Source organism: Malaclemys terrapin, chromosome 7 (genome assembly GCF_027887155.1).
Source record: "Malaclemys terrapin pileata isolate rMalTer1 chromosome 7, rMalTer1.hap1, whole genome shotgun sequence".
Taxonomy (NCBI): domain Eukaryota; kingdom Metazoa; phylum Chordata; order Testudines; family Emydidae; genus Malaclemys; species Malaclemys terrapin.
Window position 1 is genome coordinate 62,602,761 of NC_071511.1, and position 12,553 is coordinate 62,615,313.

The 12,553-nt window shown below is 49.1% G+C and overlaps 1 protein-coding gene across 4 annotated transcripts in view; it reads left to right on the forward strand.

Annotated features, from left to right (window-relative positions):
* TUBGCP2 (tubulin gamma complex associated protein 2) overlaps window positions 1–12,553 on the forward strand; it is an 89,963-nt gene that overhangs the window by 51,585 nt on the left and 25,825 nt on the right. For all 4 annotated transcript variants that reach the window (XR_008445661.1, XM_054034580.1, XM_054034579.1 and 1 more), the window contains exon 13: window positions 7,542–7,670. Coding sequence is in view for 3 of the 4 variants with exons in the window: in XM_054034580.1 (XP_053890555.1) it covers window positions 7,542–7,670 (129 nt within the window). In the remaining variant the exon portion in view is untranslated. The remainder of the gene's footprint in view (window positions 1–7,541; window positions 7,671–12,553) is intronic.

The following is a 12,553-nucleotide window of genomic DNA, read 5'->3' on the forward strand; positions in this document are numbered from 1 at the left end:
TAGCAACATATTTTATAACTTAAGATTGCCTATGTATTTCCAGTCTAACCCTCACCGTCCCCTATTGTAGTCACTCATAGCTTTCTGAAATGGTTGCCTTTCAGGCAGAAATATTCCAAGTTAAGTCTCTGCTTGAAGGTGAATTCTTATTTTAAAGTTTGAGCAAATGGATCAGCCATTCTTTGAATGAGAAAAGAGTTAGGGAAATACATTTCCATCATTATTTTAAAAAAAGGCACTTCTGTAGTAGCTCTTGAAACAAAATGAAGCAAACCATTGTCATTGAGAAATACCTTTAGTGTTGTGATGAAAATTTGATTTTTATTTGACCAAGTTCTTCTTCGAGTGATTGCTCATATTGATTCCAATTAGATGCATGCGCGCCGCGTGCACAATCGTCGGAAGATTTTTACCCTAGCAACACTCGGTGGGTCAGCTGAGGCACCCTCTGGAGTGGCGCCCTTATGGCGCCGGATATATGCCCCTGCCGACCCAGCGCCCCCTCAGTTCCTTCTGACCGCCCGTGATGGTAGTTGGAACTGTGGAGCGCGGCTTAGCTGATTTCCACTTCCCTAGCTCTTAGCTCGTTTATATTTGTAGAGTAGTTGTTAGTAGTTTCTAGTTGTAGTTATTGTTGTTAGTGTACATGGTAATTGGAGGTAAGGGGTGTCTCCCCTTCCGTCCCTCCTGGTACCCGGGCTCATGCCTAGGTCTCCGGGTTTCAAACCGTGCTCGGCCTGCCTTAAGCCGATGCCTACGGGAGACCCCCACGACTCCTGTTTGAAGTCCCTGGAGGAATCCCATCAATCAGATAAGTGCAGCATTTGTAAGGCATTTAAGCCTTGGACTAAAAAGGAGCGGGACTTTCTCTTGAAGCAGCTCCTGATGGAAGTGGCACTTAGCCCAATGTCCTCGGCCCCGCGCCGAGACCTGGGGCCGTTGGTCCAAAGCGCGCCTCCGGCACCGGAAACAAGAGCTTCGTGATCCGGCACCGGCAAAGACTCCTGGCACTGGACGTCTCCAGCACCGCTTCCAGCACTGCACTGTTCGCTATCTCTGGGATCTAAGAAGCAGCGCAAGCAACCTGCTGCTCCGATGCAGTTGCCGGCACCGCCTGTGCCCCCCTGGGAGCAGCGTTCTGTGCCGGACCACCTCTCGAAGGCTCCAACTCCAGTACTGTCGATTCCGGCGCCACAAGCGCTGTGGAGTCCGGTGCACATAAGCTCCCCAGTGCATACCGTGGTCGAGCTCGGTCTACCTTCCACCCCGGAGACTTTACTTTCTCCACGGCACGTGATCTGATTGCGCTCACCGAGCTGGGATTGTCGCAACCTTCAGTACCGCCAGTGCAGGCTGTTCCCTTGAAAGGGAAGCCCTCCATGATGCGCCCTCCGTCGCAGAGCGAGACGTGTCAGCACCGATCTTGGTCCCAATCCAGGTCACGGTCCCGATCCAGCCGTTGGTCTCGTCCACGGCACCGCTCCGCCTCACGAAGATCTTCGTCCTGCTACAGCCAGTACCAGTCCATTTCCCGGCACCAATCCCAGTTCCGATCTACTCGGAGTCGAACCCGGCACCGCTCCGCCCGTAGATCTTCATCGAGATCCAGATCTGCCTCCCGGCACCGATACGACCGTCGGTCCCGATCCAGATCGCAGTACCACTCAAGACCGCGGCGCTGATCTTCATCTCCGCAGCGCAGGGCAACAACGCAGGACAGTGCGACCCAGCATGAGCGGTCAACTCCACCTTGGCCGTCCCACCCCAACTCGAGGTCGTCCCACGCAGAAAGTGGCTACCACGTCCATGACCAAGACACGGACGGTGCTAGCCAATGGCACGACGAGAGGCAGGATCCTGCTTAGGGACCCCCACAATGGTCCTTTTGGACCCCATGAGCATGCCATCAGGCCCAAGGTGTCCCCTCGGGGCTTCTCGGTGTGCCCACTCGGAACCCCGGGTCCCAGAGGCCACTGTCAGTTGCTCCACACACCCCCTGGGGGGCTTGGAGGCAACGGCCCTACCTTCTGCTCATGCCCATGCCTCTAGCATGGTGGACCTAGAGCAGCCGGACTCCCCTCCCCCAGCAAGATTTGCCCCAGGACCCATTAGTCCTGGGCGTATCCTCCTCGTTTTCGCCTGACAAGGCGGTGGCGGGTACATCCTCCTCTGGCCCCCCACCTGTAGACCTCCATGCACACCAAGACTTACTTCGCAGGGTGGCACAAAACATAAACCTCCAGGTGGAGGTGGTGGTGGAGGTCGAGGACCCGGTAGTGGACATTTTATCTGCCTATACCCCGACACGTATAGCCTTGCCGTTTATTCGGACCATCCAGGCTAATGCCAATACAATCTGGCAATCTTCGGCGTCTATTCCTCCCACTGCCAAGGGAGTGGAGAGGAAGTCCCCTCCAAAGACTATGAGTACTTGTACATTCACCCCCAACCGTGCTCCCTCGTTGTACAGTACATTAATGAGAGGGAAAGAGCCAACAAGCTCCCGCTTCTAAATCCAAGGATGGTAGACGCCTGGATTTATTCGGCCACAAGATCTATTCTACTGGCGGCCTACAACTCAGAGTGGCTAACCAGCAGGCCTTCTTGAGTCATTATAATTATAATACCTGGAACTCGATGGGAAAGTTCAAAGAGCTTGTTCCTCAGGAGTCCAGGGAGGAGTTCAGGGCCTTGCTAGAGGAGGGCAAGAAAGTAGCCAGGACATCTTTGCAGGCCTCGATAGATGCGGCAGACTCGGCAGCTAGGACTCTAGCCTCGGGCATAGCTATGTGCCGCATTTCATGGCTGCAGGTGTCCGGTCTTCCCGGGAACTGCAGCAAACTATCCAGGACCTGCCCTTTGATGGCCATGTTCTATTTTCAGACAGAACGGACTCCAGAGTCTTAAGGATAACCGGGCCATCATGCGTTCATTGGGCATGCATACCCTGGTGACGCAACGTAGGCCCTTACGACCCCAATCACAGCGCACCTAACCTAACCCCCGGCCGAGACAGGACTTCTCTAGAAGACGTAGCCGGGGTGGTAGGAGGAGACAATCTGGTCCTCAGACGGGCCAGACCCAGGACCCCCCTAAACCATCGGCGGGGCCCAAAAAAACCTTTGAAGGTGCGCCCGAGGGCGGAGCACCAGTCTCCTTACAGGATCCTTCCCTACCTTTCACCAACTGCCTCTCCTATTTCTTCCCTGTGTGGTCCCGCATAACGTCAGACCGCTGGGTCCTACGCACGATGGAGAGTGGATACCGCCTTCAATTTGTTTTGTCCGTCCCCCCCCTTCCCACCCTCCCTCCCCATCCCTCTTCAGGGACCCTTCTCACGAGCAACTCCTCCTACAGGAGGTCCAAATGCTCCTAACTATCGGAGCTATAGAGGAGGTTCCAAAGGAACTGCGGGGCAGTAGGTTTTACTCCTGCTAATTCCTAATCCCCAAGGCGAAGTGGGGGCTGCGGCCCATTCTGGACCTGCGTGGACTCAACAAATATATGGTAAAGTTGAAGTTCCGCATGGTTTCCCTGGGGACCATTATTCCTTCCCTGGAGCCTGGTACTCCGCTCTTGACATGAAGGATGCGTACTTCCACATAGCGATTTACCCGCTGTACAGGCGCTTCCTTCGCTTTGTGGTCAACCAACAGCACTTCCAATTTACTGTCCTTCCCTTCGGCCTATCCACTGCACCAAAGGTCTTTACAAAGTGTACGGCCCTCGTACCTGCCTCACTCCATCGACATCGGATCCAAGTGTTTCCGTACCTCGACAACTGGCTCATTCAGGGTCGCTCCAAGCTCCAGGTGCAATCTCATGTTCAGTTCACCATGAGCTTGTTCAGACAGCTGGGCCTGCTGCTCAATGTCGAAAAGTTCACTTTGGAGCCGACCCAAAGAATAGACTTCATCGGAGCAGTCCTGGATTCAAATCTCGCCCGGGCATGCCTGCTCACAGTACTGACGGAAATCTTAACCTCCCTGGTCTGGTGGCTGAACCCCAACTCCGTATGCGGGGGGATGCCATTCTATGCCCCACAGTCCTCCCTGGTCGTAACCCCAGACGCATCATCTCTGGGCTGGGGCGCTTACCTTGCGGACCTTCGCACACAGGGCCTTTGGTCCACACAAGAGATATCCCTGCACATCAGTGTACAGGAACTGAGAGCAGTACTCCTGGCGTGTCAGGTGTTCCGCAAACACCTTCAGGGTCATTGTGTCGCAGTTTTCACAGACAACACAACGGCCATGTTTTACATCAACAAACAAAGGGGAGCGCGATCGTCCCCCCCTCTGTCGGGAAGCCATTTTCCTGTGGGAATTCTGCATAGCCCACTCGATTGACCTGGTGGTGTCGTTTCTCCCAGGAATCCAAAACACCTTGGCAGATCGCCTCAGCAGATCCTTTCTGGCTCATGAGTGGTCGTTTCGCCTGGACGTTATCCATTCTGTTTTCCGGAAGTGGGGGTTTTCCCAAATAGACCTTTTTGCCTCTCGCGAGAATTGGAAGTGCCAGGTGTTCTGCTCTCTCCAGGGGCACTCCCCGGGCTCCCTATCGGAGGCCTTCCTGATACCATGGAAAGACCACCTGTTCTACGCCTTTCCTCCATTCCCGTTAGTCCACAAAATCCTTCTCAAGTTGCGCAGAGACATGGCCCGCTTAATCTTGATCGCCTTGGCGTGGCCCAGGCAACATTGGTATACCACTCTCCTCAATCTGTTGGTGACCACCCCACTTCCACTCCCGTTGTGGCCGGACCTGATCACTCAGGAACACGGCCGACTATGTCATCCGGACCCGCAATCCCTCCATCTCACAGCATGGATGCTGCATGACTCAATCTGAGCTACGTTGCTCCCGCTCGTTGCAGCACGTACTTTTGGGTAGCAGAAAGCCCTCTACTAGGTCCACGTATTTGGCCAAGTGGAAGCGTTTCTCCCGCTGATGTGCCCTAAGCAATACTGCCCCTCTGGAGGTACCAGTACCTACTATCTTAAGCTATCTCTTGTCCTTGAAACAGCAAGGCCTGGCAGTTTCATCCATCAGAGTACACCTAGCAGCGATTTCGGCCTTCCAGCCAGGCGAAAATGGGCGCTCGGTTTTCTCCAATCCCATGATCAGCAGGTTCATCAAGGGATTGGAATGTCTGTACCCACAAATTCGGCATCCGGCACCTACGTGGGACCTCAGCCTGGTCCTATCCAGACTCATGGGTGCCCCGTTCAAGCCGATGGCCACTTGCTCGCTGCTGTACAGCTTTCCTCGTCGCCATCACTTCGGCGAGACGTGTGTCGGAGCTTCGAGCCCTCACGTCGGACCCAATGTATACAGTGTTCCATAAGGACAAGGTACAGCTACGACCATACCCCGCCTTCCTTCCTAAGGTGGTGTCTGCCTTCCATGTCAACCAAGACATGGAAGGCAGTCTTCCTTCCAGTCTTCTATCTGAAGCCTCACGCTTCTCGACGAGAACAACAGCTGCACTCCCTTTTAGGAGAATGACCCAGCTGTTCGTAGCTGTGGCAGACTGGATGAAGGGCCTTCCGGTTTCCACCCAGCGCATCTCGTCCTGGATTACATCATGCATCTATGCATGCTATGACTTGGCTGGTGTCCCAACTACGCATCTTACCGCCCATTCCACTTGGGCTCAAGTTTCGTCCTCCGCTTTCCTGGCTCATGTACCCATATAGCAGATCTGTAGGGCAGCAGCTTGGTCATACTTTGCTTCCCACTATGCGATAGTGCAGCAGTCCAGGGGTGATGCCGCATTTTGTTCAGCGGTCCTTCACTCTGCGACATCTGCCTAGGTAAGGCTTGGGAGTCATCTAATTGGAATCGATATGAGCAAGCACTCGAAGAAGAAAAGACGGTTACTCACCTTTGTAACTGTTGTTCTTCGAGATGTGTTGCTCATATCCATTCCAAACCCACCCTCCTTCCCCTCTGTCGGAGTAGCCAGCAAGAAGGAACTGAGGGGGCGCTGGGTTGGCAGGGGCATATATCCGGCTCCATAAGGGTGCCACTCCAGGGGCACCTCAGCCAACCCACTCAGTGTTGCTAGGGTAAAAATCTTCCGAAGATCGTGCACGCAGCGCAACACATCTCAAAGAACAACAGTTACAAAGGTGAGTAACCGTCTTTTACGATAGTTTGAAAATTCCACTTAAGCTGCGGCACAATCTCCTGCCTTCATTAGCAAGTGCTGGTGTAACCCCCACACCTCCTGGGTGTGGTGCTCTGTCCCAGCTAGTGGCACCAAGACCACTAAAAGAGAGATTGAGTCTGCTCTACAGCTTTAGCTAAGGGCCATATGGATTTTAGCTCATGCAGTAGAGCTCATGTATTTAGCTCCAGAGGTCCCCGGTTCGATCCTGATAACTGGGGTCTGTCAGTGTTACATTGGCAGTCCTGCTTGTGACACACAAACAGACAGGAGGTTGCTCTTTCAACAGGAAGGAACAAAATGAGTTCACCTGGGATCCCACAATTAGCTGTTAATAAATGACCAAAATGGTATATTCTTTAATCTGGGCCTCACCTTTTAAAAATCAACAGGCTTGTGAGACTTTAAAAAAAAAAAAGTCATGCTTATAAGAAAATATTTCTGCTCTCTAAAGGTGAGTGTGGTCCATACTCTGGGGGTTAGGCTTAAGTGAGAGCTAGATACTAGCTAACAAGTTCATTGAGTTGAGTACTTGGGAGAAGTACTGTCAGCAAAAGTATCATAGCCTCCAGGTGTCTGACCCTTTTCTTTTATCGTTGGAGAGGCTCTAGACTAAAGTCTGTTCTGTTACGAGGGCTATACTTAAAAAGCAAATGTTCTGTGAGATGGTCCCCTCATGTTTCTGCTTTTGGGATGCAGGTCTCTGCTGCAGAGCTTTAGAACTTTGCAGAAAGCTGCATCTGTTGGGTGGGGCACAAGGGCCTTTTTGTGACACTGAACGTTTGGTGTCCAAAGATATTAACAGAAGTGCCAGCCCCACCCACCTCTGTTCCCCCTTTTAGTGCATTGACAGCAAGTAGAGGAAACTGTCACTGTGTCCAGAGCCTGGTCCTTGGCCATGTCTTTCTCCTTTTTCTCTTAAAAATCTTGGTGAAAAGTAGAAGCATTAACACTAGTTTTTAGTGTAGTTGGTGCACTGCTGCATGCTTTGGCATCTGCCAGCCTTCCAGCACTCCTTCCCCAGACAGACATGAGTGTGTTTCTTTTTCAGAACTGTGCAGAACAGTCAGGTGAGGGGGGAGGGGGGGCTGTCTGACTGGCTGTTCATGGTGTTGGAGAGTTTGAGGAGGGGGTGCTGGAAGGCTGGCATCACTACTCGGGCAATTATGATTGTGGTTGCTTTAGTGATGAGTAGTGCATCTCTGGGTGGAGGAGTAAAATGTATGTCATGTTAGACGCCATAGCTTTTTATTTTCTTGCTTTGGTGGTTTTGTCTTATGTGTGGTATATAGAGCAACCTTATCTTGTCTGCTAATTAGAATGGGGTTTAATCTTTATTATCTTTGTTCTTCCTGTGTTCTATTTCCAGGAAAGCTTTAACCAGATACCAGATGCTTTTCAGACACATGTTCTATTGCAAGCACGTGGAGAGACAGTTGTGCAATGTTTGGATCAGCAATAAGGCTGCTAAGGAGTACTCACTACATTCAGCTAAGTGGTATGGCTTTTTTTCTCCCACTGGAGTATTGTGAAGTTTTTTTTCTTCTTAGTGGTTACACATTTTAAATGTCCCTTGTTCTGGTCCCTTCGCTAAGTCATTGTACGTGCTTTTGCCAGGCGAAGAGCCAACTGCAGTTGTTTTAAGCAGCATTTCAGCATCTGATAGAAAGCCTGCTGATTAATTCAGACCTTGTACTTAATGGTTATTATTCTTTAAAGATAATTTAGTGCTAGTAAAGTATTAGTGAAGTGTACCCATCCCCGGTGAGGTCTCTGGTGGTCTTAGCCCCCAGTAAGAAAGATGACGGGGAAATAGGTGTCTACCCCGAAATCAAAGTATGCTAAAACACTCAACCTGTTTGGCAGAAAGCTGGCCTGCAGTTCAAGATCACTAACCAGCTGGCATTGCTGGGGCACTATGACTTTAACTTCTGGGACAATATATTAAAATTTATAGACACATTGCCAAAGGATGCAAGACAAGAATTTCTTGGTTGCTAGATGAGGGAAAGTTATTGGCTAGAACCTCATTTCAGGTGGGGTTGGATGCTGCTGACTCTGCTGCTAGGGCATGGCATTGGCCATTTCAATGCACAGGTGTTCATGGCTCCAGTCATTAGGTCTCCCTCAAGAGGTCCAACAGACTTTCCCTTTGAAGGGTCATCCGTTTTTCTCCAAGCAGACTACATGACAAGCCACGTATTCTGAAAGACTCCAGGTCAACACTCAGATCTTTGGGCATAGATTCTAGGACTGGAAGGGACCTCGAGAGGTCATAGAGTCCAGTCCCCTGCCCGCATGGCAGGACCAAATACTGTCTAGACCATCCCTGATAGACATTTATCTAACCTACTCTTAAATATCTCCAGAGATGGAGATTCCACAACCTCCCTAGGCAATTTATTCCAGTGTTTAACCACCCTGACAGTTAGGAACTTTTTCCTAATGTCCAACCTAGACCTCCCTTGCTGCAGTTTAAGCCCATTGCTTCTTGTTCTATCCTTACAGGCTAAGGTGAACAAGTTTTCTCCCTCCTCCTTATGACACCCTTTTAGATACCTGAAAACTGCTATCATGTCCCCTCTCAGTCTTCTCTTTTCCAAACTAAACAAACCCAATTCCTTCAGCCTTTCTTCATAGGTCATGTTTTCAAGACCTTTAATCATTCTTGTTGCTCTTCTCTGGACCCTTTCCAATTTCTCCACATCTTTTTCTTGAAATGTGGTGCCCAGAACTGGACACAATACTCCAGCTGAGGCCTAACCAGAGCAGAGTAGAGCGGAAGAATGACTTCTCGTGTCTTGCTCACAACACACCTGTTAATACATCCCAGAATCATGTTTGCTTTTTTTGCAACAGCATCACACTGTTGATTCATATTTAGCTTGTGGTCCACTATAACCCCTAGATCCCTTTCTGCCGTACTCCTTCCTAGACAGTCTCTTGCCATTCTGTATGTGTGAAACTGATTTTTTCTTCCTAAGTGGAGCACTTTGCATTTGTCTTTGTTAAACTTCATCCTGTTTACCTCAGACCATTTCTCCAATTTGTCCAGCTCATTTTGGATTAAGACCCTGTCCTCCAAAGCAGTTGCAATCACTCCCAGTTTGGTATCATCCACAAACTTAATAAGCGTATTTTCTATGCCAATATCTAAGTCATTAATGAAGATCTTGAACAGAGCCGGTCTCAAAACAGACCCCTGCGGAACCCCACTCGTTATGCCTTTCCAGCAGGATTGGGAACCATTAATAACAACTCTCTGAGTACAGTTATCCAGCCAGTTATACACCCACCATCTAAATTGTATTTGCCTAGTTTATCGATAAGAATATCATGCGAGACCGTATCAAATGCCTTACTAAAGTCTAGGTATACCACATCCACAGCTTCTCCCTTATCCACAAGACTCGTTATCCTGTCGAAGAAAGCTATCAGATTGGTTTGACATGATTTGTTCTTTACAAATCCATGCTGGCTGTTCCCTATCACCTTACCACCTTCCAGGTGTTTGCAGATGATTTCCTTAATTACTTGCTCCATTATCTTCCCTGGCACAGAAGTTAAACTAACTGGTCTGTAGTTTCCTGGGTTGTTTTTATTTCCCTTTTTATAGATGGGCACTATATTTGCCCTTTTCCAGTCTTCTGGAATCTCTCTCGTCTCCCATGATTTTCCAAAGATAATAGCTAGAGGCTCAGATACCTCCTCTATTAGCTCCTTGAGTATTCTAGGATGCATTTCATCACGCCCTGGTGACTTGCAGGCATCTAACTTTTCTAAGTGATTTTTAACTTGTTCTTTTTTTATTTTATCTGCTAAACCTACCCCCTTGCCATTAGCATTCACTATGTTAGGCATTCCTTCAGACTTCTCGGTGAAGACAGAAACAAAGAAGTCATTAAGCATCTCTGCCATTTCCAAGTTTCCTGTTACTGTTTCTCCCTCTTCACTAAGTAGTTGGCCTACCCTGTCTTTGGTCTTCCTCTTGCTTCTAATGTATTGTTTCCCTTTGTTCCCGTAGCTAGTTTGAGCTCATTTTGTGTCTTTGCCTTTCTAATCTTGCCCCTGCATTCCTGTGTTGTTTGCCTGTATTCATCCTTTGTAATCTGTCCTAGTTTCCATTTTTTATATGACTCCTTTTTATTTTTTAGATCATGCAAGATCTCGTGGTTAAGCCAAGGTGGTCTTTTGCCACATTTTCTATCCTTCCTAACCAGCGGAATAGCTTGCTTTTGGGCCCTTAATAGTGTCCCTTTGAAAAACTGCCAACTCTCCTCAGTTGTTTTTCCCGTCAGTCTTGATTCCCATGGGACCTTATCTATCAGCTCTCTGAGCTTACCAAAATCCGCCTTCCTGAAATCCATTGTCTCTATTTTGCTGTTCTCCCTTCTACCCTTCCTTAGAATTTCAAACTCTGATTTCATGATCACTTTCACCCAAGCTGCCTTCTACTTTCAAATTCTCAACAAGTTCCTCCCTATTTGTTAAAGTCAAGTCTAGAACAGCTTCCTCCCTAGTAGTTTTTTCAACCTTCTGAAATAAAAAGTTGTCTGCAATGCAGTCCAAGAATTTGTTGGATAGTCTGTGCCCCGCCGTGTTATTTTCCCAACATATAGTTGAAGTCCCCTATCACCACCAAATCTATGGCTTTGGATGATTTTGTTAGTTGTTTAAAAAAAGCCTCATCCGCCTCTTCCACCTGGTTAGGTGGCCTGTAGTAGACTCCTAGCATGACATCACACTTGTTTTTTACCCCTTTTAGCCTAACCCAGAGACTCTCAACACTTCCATCTCCTATGTCCATCTCTACCTCAGTCCAAGTGTGTAAATTTTTAATATATAAGGCAACACCTCCTCCCTTTTCCCCCTGTCTATCCTTCCTGAGCAAACTGTACCCATCCACACCAACATTCCAATCATGTGTATTATCCCACCAAGTTTCAGTGATGCCAACAATGTCATAGTTGTATTTATTTATTAGCACTTCCAGTTCTTCCTGCTATGGGTAATAACCCATACTTCTCGCATTTGTATATAGGCATCTAAGATACTGGTTTGATCTTTCCTCCCAGTTTTGTCCTGACCCTCCTTTCTCTCTGCCAATATAGCCCACACTCCCTCTCGTTTCCGACCCATCTCCCAGGTCTCCATGTTCCCCACTTACCTGTGGGCTTTGCTCACCTGTCCCCGTCGAACCTAGTTTAAAGCCCTCCTCACTAGGTTAGCCGGTCTGTGTCCAAATAGGGTCTTTTCCCTCCTCGAAAGGTGAACGCCAACTCTGCCTAGCAGTCCTTCCTCGAATAGCATCTCGCCCCAAAGAAAAAGCAGTTTTGTCCTCAGCAGCCACACTGCTATTTTGCTTTCACACCTTGCCACTAGGACAGGGGTTCTCAAACTGGGGGTCAGGACCCCTCGGGGGGTCGCAAGGTTATTACATGGGGGGGGTCACGAGCTGTCAGCCTCCACCCAAACCCAGCTTTGCCTCCGACGTTTATAATGGTGTTAAATTTATAAAAAAAGTGTTTTTAATGTATAAGGGGGGGTTGCACTCAGAGGCTTGCTGATCTTTTCTTCATCTCATCTGGTCACCCTACTCACCACAGACCAGTGGGTCTGAAGCACAGTGGAATTGGGATAAACTCTTTAGTTCACTTCTATCCCCCCTTCCCACTACCTTCCCTATACATCTTCGGGGACCACTCTCATGAGGAAGTTCTCCTTTGGGAGGTGCAGTGTCTCCTACAGTTGAGAGCCATAGAGGAGGATCCGCAGTTGCACAGAGGGAAGGGGTCTTATTCCCTCTATTTCCTGATCCCAAAAGCAAAATGAGGCCTCAGACCCATACTAGACCTGTGACACCTCAACAAACATTTAAAAAGGATAAAGTTTTGCACAGCCATGCTGGCTTCCATTATCCCCTCCCTTGGTACCTGGAGACTGGAATTCTGCACTCAACTTAAAAGATGCGCATTTCCATATGGCAATACAAAAGTGTATGGTAGCAGTGGCTCCTTTCCTCAGAAAATCAGGAATTCAAGTGGTTCCCTACCTGGATGACTGGTTGGTGAGAGGGTGGTCCAACGCTCAGGTGCTGTCCAGCATGATTGTGATCCAATCCACCTTTGACACGCTTGGCATCAACACATAGAAGTCAGTCCTATCTCCTGTACAAAAATAGAGTTCATAGGAGCAGTCTTGGACTCTCCAAAAGCAAAGCCTTCCTTCCCCAGGTACATAAGAACATAAGAATGACCCTACTGGGTCAGACCAAAGGTCCATCTAGCCCAGTATCCTGTCTTCCGACAGTGGCCAGTGCCAGGTGCCCCAGCGGGAATGAACAGAACAGGTAATCATCAAGTGATCCATCCCCTGTCGCTC